Source organism: Epargyreus clarus, unplaced genomic scaffold (genome assembly GCF_041222505.1).
Source record: "Epargyreus clarus isolate Ecla_fem2 unplaced genomic scaffold, WU_Ecla_fem_2.2 ptg000016l, whole genome shotgun sequence".
NCBI lineage: Eukaryota > Metazoa > Arthropoda > Insecta > Lepidoptera > Hesperiidae > Epargyreus > Epargyreus clarus.
Window position 1 is genome coordinate 26,935 of NW_027332224.1, and position 17,744 is coordinate 44,678.

General features: G+C 42.1%; 2 protein-coding genes and 1 long non-coding RNA gene across 5 annotated transcripts in view; all 3 read right to left on the reverse strand.

Moving 5' to 3' along the window:
• Positions 1-76: 76 nt before the first annotated feature.
• LOC140748682 (uncharacterized) lies at positions 77-4,639 on the reverse strand. Of its 2 annotated transcripts, none has more exons than XM_073081528.1 (8): positions 4,481-4,639; positions 3,635-3,847; positions 2,838-3,156; positions 2,267-2,494; positions 1,764-1,821; positions 1,174-1,261; positions 885-973; positions 77-484 (listed from the first exon to the last, which is right to left on the reverse strand). In XM_073081528.1, the coding sequence occupies exons 1-8, from the start codon at positions 4,579-4,581 to the stop codon at positions 102-104; spliced, it is 1,479 nt and encodes a 492-aa protein (XP_072937629.1). In that variant the 5' UTR covers positions 4,582-4,639; the 3' UTR covers positions 77-101. The 2 variants fall into 2 exon arrangements, with proteins under 2 accessions (XP_072937629.1, XP_072937630.1); XM_073081529.1 differs by having other exon boundaries at positions 135-484; positions 1,760-1,821.
• Positions 4,640-7,549: 2,910 nt separating this feature from the next.
• On the reverse strand, positions 7,550-9,246 carry LOC140748658 (uncharacterized). Its single transcript, XR_012102965.1, has 2 exons — positions 8,887-9,246; positions 7,550-8,837 (listed from the first exon to the last, which is right to left on the reverse strand). It is a non-coding gene; the product is annotated as an uncharacterized LOC140748658 (long non-coding RNA).
• A 1,164-nt stretch (positions 9,247-10,410) lies between these two features.
• LOC140748671 (uncharacterized) overlaps positions 10,411-17,744 on the reverse strand; it is a 59,571-nt gene continuing 52,237 nt past the window's right edge. The window contains exons 7-13 of one of the 2 annotated variants that reach the window (XM_073081516.1): positions 16,524-16,580; positions 14,737-14,808; positions 13,402-13,470; positions 12,503-12,597; positions 12,088-12,205; positions 11,168-11,250; positions 10,411-10,578 (exon numbers count right to left, since the gene is read on the reverse strand). In XM_073081516.1, coding sequence (XP_072937617.1) covers positions 10,545-10,578; positions 11,168-11,250; positions 12,088-12,205; positions 12,503-12,597; positions 13,402-13,470; positions 14,737-14,808; positions 16,524-16,580 — 528 coding nt within the window. In that variant the 3' untranslated portion in view covers positions 10,411-10,544. Of the gene's footprint in view, positions 10,579-11,167; positions 11,251-11,950; positions 12,206-12,502; positions 12,598-13,401; positions 13,471-14,736; positions 14,809-16,523; positions 16,581-17,744 lie in introns of those variants that run through there. The other variant, XM_073081515.1, reaches the window with a different exon arrangement.

Consider the following 17,744-nt stretch of genomic DNA (forward strand, 5'->3'; position numbering starts at 1 on the left):
TTCAGACCTATTTTTTTTACAGTCCATAGATTTGGTTAGTACATATTTTCTTAAATCTGTGTTAGTGTACAACAAAGTAAGTTACATTAAGTTAGAGCAAGTTAAATAACATCTCGTAAAAAGAAAAACGCCGCAAAACTCAAACATAATTTATTTCGTAGTAAATAAACAACGTTAATACTAGAAGAGTCTAGTTCGGAGCAGCGCCGGCAGGTGGCGGCACAGCGCGCGCCAGTAGCCGCGACACGCCGCGCACACACTCGCGCGCTCCGCATGGCTGTCGCACTTCGCATGGCTCTCGCGTTCCGCATAGCTCTCGTGCTGCACATAGCTCTCGGGCTGCACATGGCTCTCGTGCTGCACATAGCTCTCGGGCTGCGCATGGCTCTCGTGCTGCACAGAGCTCTCTCTCTGTGTATATGGCGCATGCTGTTCATACCCCGCATACTGCACATATTTCGAATGCACCGCATGATCCTCGCAACTAGAGAAATATAGATAAGATAGTATTCAATTATTCATCATAACTGCAATACTAAAAGTAGTCGCACCACTTTTAATTGGTTTCAGGAGAACCCCTGTTATATATGGAATCGATTACAGATGATTATGGATGAAAATGGCTACATACCATCAAGTGGTGCGTTCTTCGATCTTCTAAATAATCATTAAATTTCCAAGATTAAAAATCATAATAAAACAGCGCCATCTTTTATCGATTAGCTACCTTGTTTGTAACTGCAACGTCATAAAACGCACAGAGATGGCACTTATTGTACATAAATTAAAATTCAAATTCAAATCAGTTTATTTCATTAAACATCACTTTCAAAATTAAAAAATCTCACGTAATTTATGGTAGGGTAAAGATAATAATGTAGTACCTGTCGTGTGTCGCGGGCTCGCTGCGGCGCGCGGGCGAGCGCTGCGGGCTGGCGTGGAGCGCTTGCAAGCGCTTGGCTTGCTCGTAGAACTGTCAATATTACATTTTTTAGTGTTTCGTACACAAACGGAACGCGCAAAATGTTGAGAAAACTTCGATATCGTTATTCATAAACGTGTATCGCCATCTCTAGACGAGTAGTGGGACGTCGCCACAGAGACAAAATTTCTTGAGTCGAAACCTATTTTTCGGCATACATTCTCTTGTACTACACATATAAAGTTACTCACGTGAATAGGATTGTCCAAATCGTAATTGTGAGGCAGCGGGCTCCGCGCTCGCTCCTTCGAGCTGGCGGACCGCTGGCCTCTAAGGACACTGACGAAGACATTATTAATATAATAATTGCTATTCTGCACCTTTTTTATAATATAGGAGTAGCAGACGAGCCTGCAGTCCATCTGATAGTAAGTGGCTACTGCTGCCCATGGACATATGCAATCAACCAAAGATAGGATTAGATATTCCTACCTGAGGTCGGCCACAGATGCGCCGCTACCTCTGAGGGCTAAGCTGTAACGCCTCGAAAAAGTATGTCTCCCTTACCACACCAACAGGGAATTTCGGACTTGAGGACTCCGGGATCTCCAAAGGAACGCAATCGGAGTCCTCTAAGCATGTTGCCCCGTCGGGCTCTACCCTGGTGAGTATAAAACTCCCCAAACCATCTAACTCCACTCTTGCCGCCCGCAACCCTTGAAGCCCCCTTTTAGTCGCCCCTTACGATAGGCAGGGGATACCGTAACCCTATTCTGGTCCCGGAACTACAGGGACAAGGTTCTTCTACCTATGAGTGCCCTAGCTAAAGTACACTACCTACGACCGTCCACCGACGCCGCGTACTCGCTGCAGCGCTGGTCGCGCGGGGTCAGCACTGTCTGGAAACAGAAACCATAAAAGTAAGGTAAAATTACCTCGGTGTGAAAGGTTCCCATGTTAGTAAGAAGAAATATATCGTCTGTCCCAGCAGAGTGAATGACAGACAACGTTTGGAATCTTCGAAATCATGATTCAGAATTTTGTTCCGCTATCTGTTGTTGTGGCAGAAGATCACCATTCATTTTACAAAGGCGAAGGAATGAACGGGAAACTGATTCTCTAAGGTTACCGATCACAATTGGACTTGGAAGATTTGAAACATGCTTTACCGGAAGTTTCTTTTCTATTTGTTTGTAACCGCCGCGGTTACGAAAGCATCACACATGCGATGTTCATGTTTCTTTTGAAACCAATTATTGTCCCGCTGCTGGGAATGAGTCTACTCACACAATAAGAGAAGTTTAGGGCATAGTCAAATGTTGTCAAATGTTCCAAAGGTCTCACCTGTACAGTTGGAGTGACGGCTCTATTCACATTTCTGTTGAGTGGTTCAGTGGCTACCACTTTGTCACACACAGATACAGAGCGCGAGGAGACAGCCCTGCGGGGAGGGGAGGGGCAGGGGGAGGGGCAACGGGCGGGGGCGGGGGAGGTGGCCCTCCGCGCCGCGAACAGCCGGTTCAGCTCGTCTAGCTTCGACATGATTATCTTGTACGTCTTACAGGACTCCGACTGGAACAGATAGAATTTAAAAGTGGTAGAACCCCTCGTTGTTCCACTCCACAGTCATCACCGTCACAACTATTTTTGTCTGGTCACCTATAACAGTGTAGCGCTGCTGTGTACCGCTTTTAAGGGTGTGATAAGGAAGACAAACTTATCAGAGGAGTTCCATATTAATCCTCAGGGGTCAGCGACGCATGTGTGACAAAGGTCAGGCAGGGCTTCTATCGTTGATTATAGATGTCCATGAGCTGCATTAGCCACTTAGCATCAAAATGTTAGATTGCTAATCCCATATTATGTAAAAAAAATCACAAATTCAAGCAAACTATCAATTGAAACTTAAACCAACCCGCCTTTTATCCTTACGCCGAACTTGTGAACTGCTGCTGGAGGAAAGGTCGCTCGTATCTGAACTGTCTCCTGCTTTCTCTTTCTGTCCAGCGCGCGACCTATGTCCTGTCTTCTCTACGCGGGCTCTCTGAGCGGCGTCCCGGTCCCCGCCCGGCGCCGGCTGCGCCAGCCGCTCGCACAGCTCCGCCACACGCGCTATCTGCTCCTGTTGCTCCCGTAACGCCTTCTCGCAGGCCACCCTGAACTCCCGAACGGACGGCGACGAATACGGTGGTAGCGGCTGGTCTCGTTGCTTCGACAGGACGTCGGGTTTTCGCCTAAAATTAACGGCAAGATTTAAACGAATGATTTTATTCCAAGTACCTTTGAGCTTCCATAACATAGCATCGCATTGAAATGTGTAACTTATTGATTATGGAAATTTTACACTTTGTAAATTTATTAAAATTAGGACTGCTCTAAAGGCGGACGATACATAATTGACTTGGGGTTTCCAATCGTTTAGAACTTAACTTAAGATATTTCGGTAGGTATATAAAGATAGTTGACAGCAAAATGAGATATACAGTATACACCCTCCGAAAGATGATAATTCAGAATGTTCAACTGTCCCCAAATCAGCAAATTCTTACTGTTGGTGGAAGGTTTAGGTTCCGGTTGACTTACACATGAGGCCTGTAATCTCCTTAGAACTTTCGCTCTATACGAAATTAGTGGTTAATTAGTGGACATCTGTAGTCCATGTGTGACAGAGAACATCAAGACAATTATGTGTATATCGTATAGTAAAGTAACCTGTGTGATTTCTGCCTCCGCCTGACATAGCTCCCGTCCGACAAGCCACTGTCATGCGAGAACCTCTTGTTATGCGTGGAGGGTGCGGTGCGGTGGGCAGGCGCGGGGGTGAGGGCAGGGGTGAGGGCGGGCGGCAGGGCGCTGCTGTCGCTGCAGCCGCTGGAGTAGTGCGGCGCGCGGTCCACCCCACCCGCGTCCACTACGAAATGCTCGCTGTGGAAAACTAATCGATTCTGAATAATAATTAAAATTTATGTTCATCTCAACTCTAACAATTCACGAGACTAGGAATAAATTATTAATTAACCGAAATAGAAGCGTACCAACTTTTTATGCTCGTAATCATTTCAATAATTTTCATTTTCATAGTCCTATCTATTAAGTCTCGTGATTTGACCACAGAGGTTAGAACTCGAAGACACAATCAGTTTGCAATTCGTGCAGCACGTCCGCCTCGCGTGGCTATCGAAGTAGGACTAACCCAAATCGACCGGCGTGTTGCAATCTCACATTTATCGTAACAATGGCGGGTACTACAATACATCTTATTATACAAACGGTGGGTAGTACGTCAAATACGTACACATAAACACGTACATACGTAATACGTGTACAGTATATTATGTACGAATAATCTAGTTACGGTAGCTAGTGGTCGTTAGCTACAATAAAATATGTAAATATGTATTTTTTTCTGAATCGGGCAAGTTTACGTATGTATCTAAATTATTCGGTATTAATATTAACACAAAATAAACTGACAAAATAACAAAGTTAAAGCGATATTAAATTCGTCAATATTCTTAATTTTAGAGATTTTAGTTAGTTATTAGAGAGAACACATACCGATAGTCCCGCGAGGGTTTGACGGCGGAGCGCATGTAGCGGTCGAGGTCGATGATGTCGGCGACGCGGCGGCGTGGCGAGCTGGCCGACGAGGCCGACATGCCGCGAGCTCCCGCTACTCGGCAACAGATGGCGCTACACGTATTAACCGTGCTAAACAGGTTTATTAAACTTCATCAGTTCTTGCGTATAAAAAAAAAACGCGTTCTACACTCAAAGCCCCACACTAGGATTCCCTGTATCGTGGGTGCCATGGACACACACAGAGACAAAGACATAAACACCCAGACCCAGGAACTGGCCGGGGTTCGAACCCGAGACCCGTTGCGCGTCAGACCGGTATGGTGACCGCTCCGCCACGCGGGTCGACGTACAAGTTGCTATTGTTATAGAAAAATCCATAGATTAGTAAAGATTACTCACACCTAACAAGAAAATGTACCCAGTTTTGAGAATTGAAATAGTTGCGTAAAAAAGTTTTGTCACGTCTCCGTGCTAAAATGTCCCTAAAATATTTGAAATAATTATTTATTTATTATGTAAATTACGCAGTATTAGTTATTTATTCGTAAATTTTCTCTAAAAATGTTTTTATTTGTCAAGAATTCAAAAAAAGAACTTACTAATAAGCCGTTTGTGGCTTCATTCAATTTCAAAGCGGCGAAGTATCTTTACTAATCTATGGAAAAATCGGATTAATGCTAATATTTAAACCTTTCTCTAGATAGGATGATAGGATAAGATCATGCAAAATTTGGATTTACCAAATTGTGTAATAGAAAAGAAACATTCCGCTACTCAACAAGAGATGGCGCCACATGTACAAATAAAGATTTTTGTAATTATATTTGTATGTTGTGTAATGAACGCATTATCAGATTTTTTTTAACATAAGCGTGTGATTTTTTCTTACTAAAATGAGATGAATACTACGTACATGATCTAGATCGGTCATGTTTAATATTAATTCGTGTTTACTTCACTTTTTAAAATAACTTGATGGTGGTTCATTTGACGGTTGTAGTCACGGCCATGGTAGCTCAATATAGATCTGGTTTACACCTGAACCTACACAGACGCTACTCTAAGCACTGAATGGATCGCCTCATTGTAAGTCAGCCAGCATCCACAACCTCCACTTAACAAGAACTGATTCAGATTTAAATAGATGTGGCCTGGTATAGTCCGCGCCAAACTTCTAGTCCGCCCTGAATTTAGAAACGACTCACGTCGCAACAGCAAATTGTAGATATTAGCGAGACTACGACAGCGCGGGGCCCCCTGCACCCCTCGCTGCCCGCTCTCGCCCACGGACACATCGCGCAGGTAGTGTCCTTACGTTGCTACGAAGTATATGCTTGTAGTTGTGTTCCGCTTTGGCTCTCTGACTACACCTGCGGGCAACAACTTCAGAGAGGACTAGAAGTTTGGCGCGGACTACCTCCGAGTCGTTTCAACGTCGAAAAACTCTTACACTGTAGTCGATACTGTTTAGACTAGGTAATGTAATACTTACTTATAGGTTTAGTGTCCGCATGGGGACGTCTGGTGTCAACGTCGAGCATAGATGTTATAAATCAAGGACTTTTCGTTAGAGGCCACCTAAACGGTCAATTATATTGTGCAATATTGGGAATTGCAATAGTAGTTTAGGGTTAATATTGAAAATTGCGCAAAAATTGACCGAAATTTTGAGCGAGTTTAATTTTCATTGCATCGTGTAGGATCAGTATTGCTCAAATCAACAAGTTACTTTATAGAGAAATTTTTAAATGTCAATACATCTACCACCACTTCACTAAACACCTTGTGAAGTGGCGGTATGTCGTGTTTCGTTATGGAGATAACTATTTTCAATCAATACTATTCTCCGACTGAACACGATAACATTGTGCAGTTCGTATTATTGTGCAATATAATTGCTCGTTTGGAGTCATAGCGCCTTTCAATCTTACTGCACATTAAAAAGTATTGTACAATGTTATTGTAGGTCTAGAGGCATCCTTATCCGACATCTATGATATTCATAGATACAATTTTTTATAATATAAGAGTAGCAGACGAGCATGCAGTCCACCTGATGGTAAGTGGCTACTGCCGCCCATGGGCATCTGTAATCATCCCCAGATAGGATTTGATATTCCTACCTGAGGTCGGCCACAGATGCGCCGCTACCCCTGAGGACTAAGCTGGAACGCCTCGGAAAAGTCTGTCTCCCTTACCACACCCTTCAAACCGGAACACAGCAGCGCCTAACACTGCTGTTATTAGGTAAAAATAGGTGTGGCGGTGGTGCCGCCGGAGTCTAACCACAAAGGGTTCTACCACCTTCGTGCATGTGCGTAGGTGCAGTGCACCTGATGCACACAGGCAGTGCACCTGACGGTAAGTGGCTACTGCCGTATGGACATCTGTAATCAACCCCAGATAGGATTAGATTCCTACTTGCAGATGGCTACGCGCGACAGGCCAAGTAAATGGGAGTCATGGAACAGAAAAAACAAGAGAGTCGCCATACAACAAACCACTATTTTTCGACTTTGTTCGCTTTATCTATTGAATTATAACAGGCAGACAGTTCGAATTTTCACAGAGCATTTACTTCTATGGCCACTCTTATAACAAAAATACTACAAATAAAAAACAAAAATATGGTGGTACGGAGTACGGAACTCAATATGAGCGTGTGTTCGACTCGCACTTGGGCAATTATTATTCTTATTCCACAATGAGATATTTCATCTGCATATTATATAAAAATGAATGTTTGTCTGTATGTCCTTTATAGAATCGTAAACTATGCATTTGATCATGTGATGATCTTTAGCAAAGTTGTTGTGCATGAGCCCACGAAGGCTTCTGAGTTGGTACGACGAATTTTCGACAGATGACACCACTGTCATTCCAATGAAGGTGCATTTTTTCAGTTATATGTACCTATGTCATGTTATTTTTATTAAAACGTGAACGAAGCCGCGGGCATTACTAGTTGAAGATAATTATACATTGATGGTATATAATCTCATATCTCGTAAAATTTATACAGGATTCATAAAATAAAGACACATATAGTTACGGCAAGTTAATTTTATTATTTCATTAATATTACAAACTAACTAATGTTACACTAGTGATTTATCATTAATTAATTGCATTATTCAGTGAGTTTTGTGTCCAGTGCACTTCCAACAGACAACAAAACAGGTAAAGTTGGTGAGAAAACCATCGAAATTACAAAAACAACTTTGTAAATTGTAATTATAAAATACAATTATATTTATTTATAAGTAACTATTGCACATGTAAATTGCATTTCATTGTAATAAAGTAATCTTACAAAAAACATAAAAATTTGATGAAATTTAGCGACACATTTAAAATAAATCTTTAATATAACGATCTCAAAATATAAATCTGATATTTTATTACAATCAAAAAAATATAGCAATTCATTAATTAACACAAGATAATAATCATTTTTGCGAGTTTTGGCTACCTCCTCAGTTCGTAATATGACAAAGGCATTAACAGTATTAAATAATAAAAAAAAATATTTTTGTTAATAAAAATATTGGAGGGAATCCAAAAAATGACCCACTTTAAGTATAAAGTTTAAGATTAAGTATATTTTCAACAAAAATGTACAAATTACTGCTGTCGGCCATGTAGTCTTGAATGACGTCATGCCTCACTCGCAATAGTGACGTATACATCATGCCCATAGATAAGTAAAGATTACTCACTCCTAACAAGAAAATGTACCCAGTTTTCACATTTGAAAATGTCACGTCATCTATTTCGCGGGTTTGAAAGTATTAAAAAAATGTTGTTTTTAAATCATTTACGAATAAAACTATATTTCTCCGTACTTTTTCTTCTATTTCATGTTTTTGCGCCACTTAACTGCACATGTTGGCATCGTTCCGCGTAAATTACACCACGACAGCCATTAAATGGCTGACACAATTGTCAGCCGTTTAAGCCATTTAATGGCTTCCTTCAATTACAAGGCGGTGAGATATCTATACTTATCTATGATACTCTCTAAAAACCCACAGCTGGGATAAATCATTGCATTGGAAGTGCACACACAGTTATGTCCTTCGACACATCGCAAGCGAAATTTTACAAAAACATATGTTTCATAATTTTTTAAAGCAATTGTAAAATCTAAATTTACAAACCTTAAATGAAATATTTATAGCATGCGTTTTTATAAGGAACTGTGTCGAAACATCACACCTTTAGAATTACGCCACGTTTATATACAGACACTGAGCGTATCAGACACGGTTCGTGCCAGACAAAAACGTTTTGTAGGGTTCCGTAGCTGAAGGGCAAAAACGGAACCCTATTACTAAGCCTCCGCTGTCTGTCCGTCTGTCACAGGGCTCTATCTCCTGAACCGTAATAGATAGACACTTGATTTTTTTACAGAGTATGTATTTATAAGGGTGGCCGCTATAACAAATACTAAAATTAAAAAAAGTAAAATATAAATGGGCGTCACCATATAAGAAATCACTATTTTTCGTCATTTTTAGCTTGTAATAAGTAGACAGTTTAAATTTTCACATTTTCACATTTTTCGTAAATACATTATTTACGTCAATGGTTGCTATAGTAAGTGGCTACTGCTGCCCATGCACATCTGTAATCAACCCCAGATAAGACATTCCTACCTGAGGTCGGCCACAGATGCGCCGCTACCTCTGATAACTAAGCTGAGTTTTTACGTTTTTGTTTATATATTTCCCATATATTTCCCATATATTTCCAATCAGTAGATACAATCCGCTAGGGGCGCTGAGTGGAAAAGTATGGGCAAATACGTAAACAAATACCAAAACAATCTTCGTAAAACCGTAAGAACTCATACTAAGGGAACTGGAACGTCTCGGAAAGCTATGTCTCCCTTACCACACCCTTCAAACCAGAACACAGCGCTCAACACTCATGGCATGATAATTCTAAAGATGTGCTATTTTTTATAAAATTTCGTTTGCAAACGTTTATGTCTTAAATCTAGATCTTAGTCAATTTCGTACGACCGTAGACTAAAATCACAGTATCGCCACCGAGTCTTACAATGAGGTGATTACTATAAGAGTAGAGATGTTAGTGTCGTCTCTTTCACTCCTATACATAGATATATTGTTTTCTCTCTTTAAATCAGTGATTTCTAAAGCCCGCTCCACATTCTCGCGAGAATGCGAGAAAAGTATGAGGAACGAATGTGTAGCCGATACGAATCGGGTTTATCTCGCGTGAATGTGGAGCGGACTTAAAACTTAGTATAATTTTCACGTATGAAATTCGAATTATTATTGCAAGTAAAAAAAAAGTTTCTGTACTTATGTATGCGCGTAAGAAGTGGTACTTCTCGGGTATATTAAATAGAAAAATTATAATGCCGCGCTTGAGAAACCTCAACAAACTTAGAAATAAAGACGTGAGGATAGCGTGTTTGTCTTGATTTGTGTATGTTAGTATAGTCCGCGCCAAACTGCTAGTCCGCTCTGAAGTTGTTGCGAGTAGGTATAGCCAGACATTGCTATGGCGACGTGATTCATTTCTATATTGAGCTTTACGCGGACTATGCGCAGCATAAAAATATTACAAAGTGATTGGTACAAAAAAACACGACACGACACGACACGAAAAGTGCCGTAAAATTACGGTAAAGCTGCAATATGTTAACCAATTTTATGATGTCGATTTTTTATGAAAAAAGATTGTCAGCATTTTCTCCACACACCAAAAGAAACCCCAAAAGAAGCATAACTTCTAATATAAATGATATTTCGGTACTTAAACTGTTGTCAACTTTGAAAAGCTTACGAAAGAAGTTACACTTCTGTAGCGTAACACAATTAAAGGATGAATATGTTTATAAGCCAGCCGACGACCAAACTTTCAAAACTTTCCAAAGGATCAAAATTTCCCACGATCAGTCTCGTGTGAAATGTGTAAAGACCCTTCTCCAGTACATGCAGCCCTCATGTTCCCTGCCGTAGTCACGTGACGTCCCTCACTCGTGTGGGAGGTTAGGGTCAGCGGCGGGTCACTGGCTGTTGGCCAGCTCGTCCATACGACACCTGTAATACAATGTTACACAATGTGATTAGAGAAACGGATAACAGTTCAGCCGGATACCGGATATTCGGCCAATCATACAATTTTGAAGGTGGTAGAACCCTTTGTGGTTCGACTCCGGCGGCGCCACCGCCACACCTATTTCTACCTAATAACAGCAGTGTTAGGCGCTGCTGTGTTCCGGTTTGAAGGGTGTGGTAAGGGAGACAGACTTTTCTGAGGCATCTGTGGCCGATCTCAGGTAGGAATATATCTAATCCTACCTGGGGTTGATTACAGATGTCCATGGGCGACAGTAGCCACTTACCATCAGGTGGACCGCATGCTCGTCTGCTACTCCTATATTATATTTAAAAAAACGTTGTAGCCGGATATCCGTATATCTACTAGAAGAATCTACCCGCGTTTCACACTAAAATATTTATTGAAAAACTCAACTGAAAAAATTGTTCATTTTATTCGGAAAATAATTTGGGGCCAGGGGGCCTCCACTCCCTTGTTGCCCCAAGGCGTCTAGACCTCTAAATCCGGCCCTGGATTTCATATTGTCCTACACTGGCATGGGGCAGTTCAACTGTAGTAGTATATTACCTGACGGCCATTTCTGCTACCTCAAGGCTCGGGTAATCCAGCTCCTTCACCAAACACAGCACTGCTGACAGCAGGTTGGAGTTCTAGGACAAACACATTATATAAGTCATCAATGTCATCATCAGAAAAAAAGCAGTAGTAGCCTAGTGGTTAAGAAACTAGGCCTCTCTATCGAGGGGTCCGTTAACTCATTAACGTCCCACTGCTGGGCACGGGTCTCCTCTCAGAATGAGGATTAGGCCATAGTGCACCAGCTGGTGCACTATGGCCTAATCCTTATATTACACATAATTATCACTTGCTAAACGGTAAAGGAAAACATCCTGAAGAAACTTGCATGCTTGAGAGATTTATAAAAAAAATCTCAAAGGTATGTGAAGTCTACCAATACGCACTTGTCCAGCGCGGTGGACTATGGCCTAATACTTCTCATTATGAGAGGAGCCCCGTGCCCCACTCGCGGGAGGAGTACCGGGTCAGTACTATAGTTCAGTGCCACTCACCCGCGCCACGGGCCGCCGCGTGAACCCGCGGTGCTCGGCCATCACCGCGGACGGGTACTCGCGCTCCCTCGCTCCCTCGCGCTCTCGCTCCCACTCCGGGAGGAGTACCGGGTCAGTACTATAGTTCAGTGCCACTCACCCGCGCCACGGGCCGCCGCGTGAACCCGCGGTGCTCGGCCATCACCGCGGACGGGTACTCGCGCTCCCTCGCTCCCTCGCGCTCTCGCTCCCACTCCGGGAGGAGTACCGGGTCAGTACTATAGTTCAGTGCCACTCACCCGCGCCACGGGCCGCCGCGTGAACCCGCGGTGCTCGGCCATCACCGCGGACGGGTACTCGCGCTCCCTCGCTCCCTCGCGCTCTCGCTCCCACTCCGGGAGGAGTACCGGGTCAGTACTATAGTTCAGTGCCACTCACCCGCGCCACGGGCCGCCGCGTGAACCCGCGGTGCTCGGCCATCACCGCGGACGGGTACTCGCGCTCCCTCGCTCCCTCGCGCTCTCGCTCCCACTCGCGGGACGAGTACGGCTCGCTCCTGGAACAGGGCACACGCTTCAGTGGAATGTGTGTGCGTGCGGGTGTATGTATGTGTGTGTGTGTGAGGGCGTGTGGGAGTGTGCATCTAAGAACATATGTGTACGAATGTGTGGGCGTGTGTACGTGTGTGTGAGGGCGTGCGTGCGCATGCGTACGAGTGCGCGTGTATGTGTGTGTGCGCGAGTGTGTGTGTGTGTGTGTGTGTGTGTGTGTGTGTGTGTGTGCGTGTGTGTGTGTGCGTGTGTGTGTGTGTGTGTGTGTGCGTGTGTATGTGTGTGCGCGTGTGTGACGTTACCTGTCGGGTCGTTCGCAGAAGGTCTCGTGTCCCTGCGGCGAGGCGGCCGCCGCGCCCGGCGCCCGCCACTCGCCGTTAGACGCGTACGAGTAGTCCTACACAGACACATAAATTAATAAACATTTCTCACTCCTAACAAGATAATGTAACCAGTTTTTACTATTGAAATTGTCACTGTCATCTATTTTCGTGTTTGAAAATTATTTAAAAAATGTAGTTAGATGATTTACAAATGAAACGATATTTCTCCGCACTTTTTCTTCGATTTTGTGTTTCTGCACCACTTAACTGTACATATCGGCATTGTTCCGCGTAAATTACACCATGACAGCCATTAAATGGCTGACACATTTGTCAGCTCTTTAAGCCAAGCCTTTTAATGGCTTCCTTCAATTACAAGGCGGTGAGATATCTATACTTATCTATGGCCCCCCAGTCTAAAAAGTTGATTTAATTTTACAAAATTACAAGTGTGTCATAGACTTATTCGTCGCCGAATACGTATGATTCCAGTGATCTTTTTTTTTTCGCTGATTGATACACATTCCACAGGTTGTTTGGTTCTAACCTCTAGCGGCTTAATGGAGGGGGCGGAAGAGGGGGGGGGGAGTCAGCCCGGGGCCCCCGATCCTGGGAGCCTCCAAACACAGTTGCTAAAAAAAATGTCGTTACATCCAAACAATCTATGAAATATGTATCAGTCGGCGAAAAAAATGGTCACAGAATCACAGGCGAACTTTTTACACTGGGGGGCCCCATTCAACTTTCCGCCCAGGGCCTCCGATGGTTCTGACGACCATTTTTTGCAAGTGTGTTAGGGTCCCCCAGGATTGGCCCCTTTCTTCCCCCTTTAGTCCACTAGTGGAGTATTGAAAGGGTTGAAACCCTACGTGCCTTACCTTCACACTATGCGCCGACACCGAGTGCCTCAACGACGCGGCGTCGGGCGATCGCGGACCGCCTCGACTCTGCAAATAAATAAAGATATCTAGAAATAACAGTTAATATGTTTTTTATAGTATTAGAGTAGACGAGCAGAGCTGATGGTAAGTGGCTATTGCCGCCCATGGACATCTGTAATCAACCTTAGATAAGATTAAATTTCTACTTAAACTCGGTCACAGGTGCGCCGCTACCTCTAAGGATTAAGCTGGAATGTCTCGGAAAAGTTTGTCTCCCTTACCACACCCTTCAAACTAGAACACAATAGTGCTTAACAGTCATGTTATAAGCAGAAAAATAGCTCTTATTATTTGTAGACATTAGGTGACACAAGGTGATTTTTTCAAACGGGCCTTCAGTGCCAAATCCGAAACTATAAGGATAAGTTAAAAATGCTGAAAAGAGTTACGAGGCCGATTTTGCTAAAAACGAAAGCTGCGCCATTATTTATTACATTTTGTAACAAAAAACATCCTGTTTTAATCCATCATAGGATGTTATAAGGAGTGTTACTTATAAGGATTAATTTCTAGTAAGTAATGATATATGACAAACTAATGGAAAGGCAATTTTTTATATGTTATTAATGCGATCTGTTTAGTGTAAACATTTAGCATAGCATTTATGAATTTATATAAAAGAGGTAGCAGTGAAGGTGGTAGAACCTTTTATGGTTCGACTCCGGTGGCACCACCGCCACACCTATTTCTACCTAATAACAGCAGTGTTAGGCGCTGCTGTGTTCCGGTCTGAAGGGTGTGGTAAGGGAGATATACTTTTCCGAGGCGTTCCAGCTTAGTCCTCAGGGGTAGCGGCGCATCTGTGGCCGACCTCAAGTAGTAATATCTAATCCTATCTGGGGTTGATTATAGATGTCCATGGGCGGCAGTAGCCACTTACCATCAGGTGGACTGCATGCTCGTCTGCTACCCTTATATCATAAAAAAAAAAAAAGTGATAGCCTAGGGTAGTTAAGAAACTCGGCCCCACGCTCGAGAGGTCTGAGGTTCAAAACCAAGGCAACGCACCTCTGATTTTTTTGAAGTTATGTGCGCGTCAGAAATTAATTATCACTTGCTTAAACTGTGAAGGAAAACGTCATGAGGAAACCTGCATACCTGAGAAATCTTAAAAAAAAGTTTTCAAAGTTATGTGAAGTCTACCAATACGCACTTGGCCAGCGCGATAACAATGGCCTAATCCTTCTCATTCTGAGAGGAGACCCGTGCCCAGTAGTGAGACAGTAATGAAGCTGATATAGAGGGCTTATTTTAAAGAGATACATGTGTTACCTCGTAGTGCGAGGTGGTCATGGTGATGGCGGGGTGGTCGTACCGCTCGTCGGGCTCCGGCGACGCGGCGCACTGCAACAACCTCCACATATCACTTACGACGCACACCTTATACTATTACTATAATTCCAACTACTAACTAGGGATGGACATTATTTCTGGAAAAAGATCGATTCTTGAATCGATTCGAATCAAAGTGTGAAAAATCGATTCACAAATAAATCGAGGTTTAAAGAATCGATTCTCCGAAAATATCTTCGATCTATTCAGGATCAAGCAATATCTGAAATACGTATCCGTCAGCAAAATGTCTTTAATGTTCAATCCACTTCGAAAAAATCGATCAATTACTGGATGAAGATCGATTAAAATAATCGATTTTTATAGGTCCAAAAACCGATTATTCGATTAATCGATCTCAGATCGCCATCCCTAATTCTAAAGTGATTCTTCAAAAAAGACGTTTTGCCGCTTACGTGTGGTTCCATTTGTTGTACTTAAATAGATTGCCCCTTAGGGGTTATGTTTCACGAAACTTTCCAATCTATGCCATATTTTCTCTACCAAAAATCGTCATTTGTAACTTTCTTCATTCTAGACTTTCGATCTTTAGTAAAAAGTAAATGGATTGATTATTAGTAACGGTATTCTCAATCTCAGATACTAACCATCTGATTTAGATCTTTGGTAGGTAAACATTGGCAAGATTGATTATTGATACTGGATGTTGGTCAGAAGCGAAAGCGATTAAAGATATTTAATAATGAAATATAAATTCAAAAAATATTAGCAGTGATAAACGTGTCGTAACTACCTAATCTCTAAATGAAAAGCGAAACCGAGTAATATAATTTAAGTATCGAATTATTAAAAGCAAGTTAGTTAGTAAGTTATTAACAGATAACTTATGGAATTCCTAAGCAGGACTGGATTTAGAGTTCCGGGGGCCCTATGAAGGGTCCCTAAGTATTTTCCGTGTAAAAAGAAAAAATCTTCCGTCAAGTCTTTATAAATTTACTAGCAACAAGTAAAAATACATCAAATTTGCTAATTATCTCTACTGTGGGCCCCCTCTTTTGTGGAGTAATACCACCTGCCCTCCCCAATCTCCAGCCCTGCCTAAACCTGAGGTCCAGATAATCTAGTATCTACCATTGATACAATAAATAGAGATACGTTACTAGCGGGCAAAACTTGAAACATACAAAAGCAGGCAATTGGTGTTTGTCAACTCCAGTCACTCTCGTGCGGCGTAGTAATTGTTACGTATGTCACTGTACACGTTAAACGTCGTTATTTTAGCCATCTAAGGCTTAAAATGCCTTCTTGTACAAGGCGTTAATGTATAAATTATGAGCAAAAAAATAAACAAGCTTCATGGAATCATATATCACAAGTTAAAAATTATTATATTTTGATTATTTTTCGTGTTTGGTCCGTCATGATTACGCAACTGACAATAAAGAGAACGTATTCCTTCCACAAGCAAAGTGATAGAGACGCAAATTTTACGTCGATATTAACGTATGAATGAAACTTGACACGCAATGTTCGTAAACGTCAAATGTTGAATACGTAAGTAAAGTGAAAAACGTACATGTGTGTGTCAATGCGCTCGCGTTTCGCTCACTTTTTTGTGTTGTTTAGTGGACATGTAACGTATCTATAGTTTTAATGTATCATTGGCCTCTACTCGACTGTGCTCCATTTTCGTTCGCAAATGTCAAGTGAGGTCTAAATGAGGAGTGTATTCGATTAGTGGATGAATGTATGGAGAGTGTCCCTACCTGTTGGTCGGGCGGCCGCGGCTCGGGCTCGTGGCTGTCCGCCGAGCTGTCGCTGCCCTGCGGCGTTAGTCGTTAGTCACACACACATATTGTACATGTCATACATAATGGGCATGATGACACATTTTTATATACCCTTCCCTCGACACACTCCGCTGCCCGCTCCCGCCCGCGGGCACATAGCGTGTTAGTGCGCCCTTATGTTGTTACGGAATATATGCTTGTAGTTGTGTTCGACCGTATTGGCACTCTGATTGACGAAAATAATACCGTTTATTGCGTATTTCGAATTAAGCGCTAAAATTCTCACGTGTCATGGCGTCCGCTGGTGACGTCACTACGTGCAAGGTGCAAGCAATACGGTGACACACCTGAGGAATGACGTTATTCGCCCCTATTAGCGTTTCAGACAACTTGGTCGAGTGCAGTATTTTATACTTTTATTTTATTGAAAATAAAACAATACTTAAAGTTTATATTGTAACGTAGTAAATTTTTCGTAGTATTAGAATTCTTTCAATATAGATATTTTATTTATTGAAAGGATTTTGAATAGTGTCATTATGCCTATTACATACATATAAACGGCGTACACAGTAAGTCGTTGCAAATTTAAAGGTATGTTCCGATTTTCCTAGCGAATGTGAGTGACTTATCTTTCTCACGTATACAGGGTGAATTTTTCAAAGAGGCCTTCAGGGCTAAATCCGCAACAATAAGGATTAGAGAAAAATGCTGAATGGAGTTACGAGGCCGATTTTCATAAAAACTAAGATTGCATCATTAGTTTTTTAAAATAACTTTTTCCTTAGCCAGGAATCGAACGAGTTCATTATGGAAAATAAAATACATTATTATTCCACCATCTGATATTATCGCTTATAAGGATCAAATTCTGGGAAGTAATGTTATGTGGCAAATTTTAAATTTGCAACGACATAATAATATTATATATCCATATATGTTTTTTATTAATAAATATGTATTATTTGATGCTTCTAAACGAGTCCTTATATATATATTTTAAATATTTTCGTCTTGTGTATTTCTTATATATTAGTCTTAATGTGTGTACAAGGCTTCCACGTCACAAAAAACCTAGTATGTGGCTATGAGTGTAGAAAGCTTTATCTATCATCATCATCATCATCATCAACCCATCACTGTCCCACTGCTGGGCACGGGTCTCCTCTCAGAATGAGAAGGATTAGGCCATAGTCC

What these genes read in the sequence shown, in the direction of transcription:
- LOC140748682 (XM_073081528.1), bottom strand. Translation starts at nt 4,581, where the DNA reads ATGTCGGCCTCGTCGGCCAGCTCGCCACGCCGCCGCGTCGCCGACATC. An exon ending in CCGTCACTCCAACTGTACAG is followed by an intron (nt 1,822 to 2,266) that starts GTGAGACCTTTG and finishes TTCTGTTTCCAG; the next exon opens with ACAGTGCTGACCCCGCGCGA. An exon ending in GAGCCCGCGACACACGACAG is followed by an intron (nt 485 to 884) that starts GTACTACATTAT and finishes ATATTTCTCTAG; the next exon opens with TTGCGAGGATCATGCGGTGC.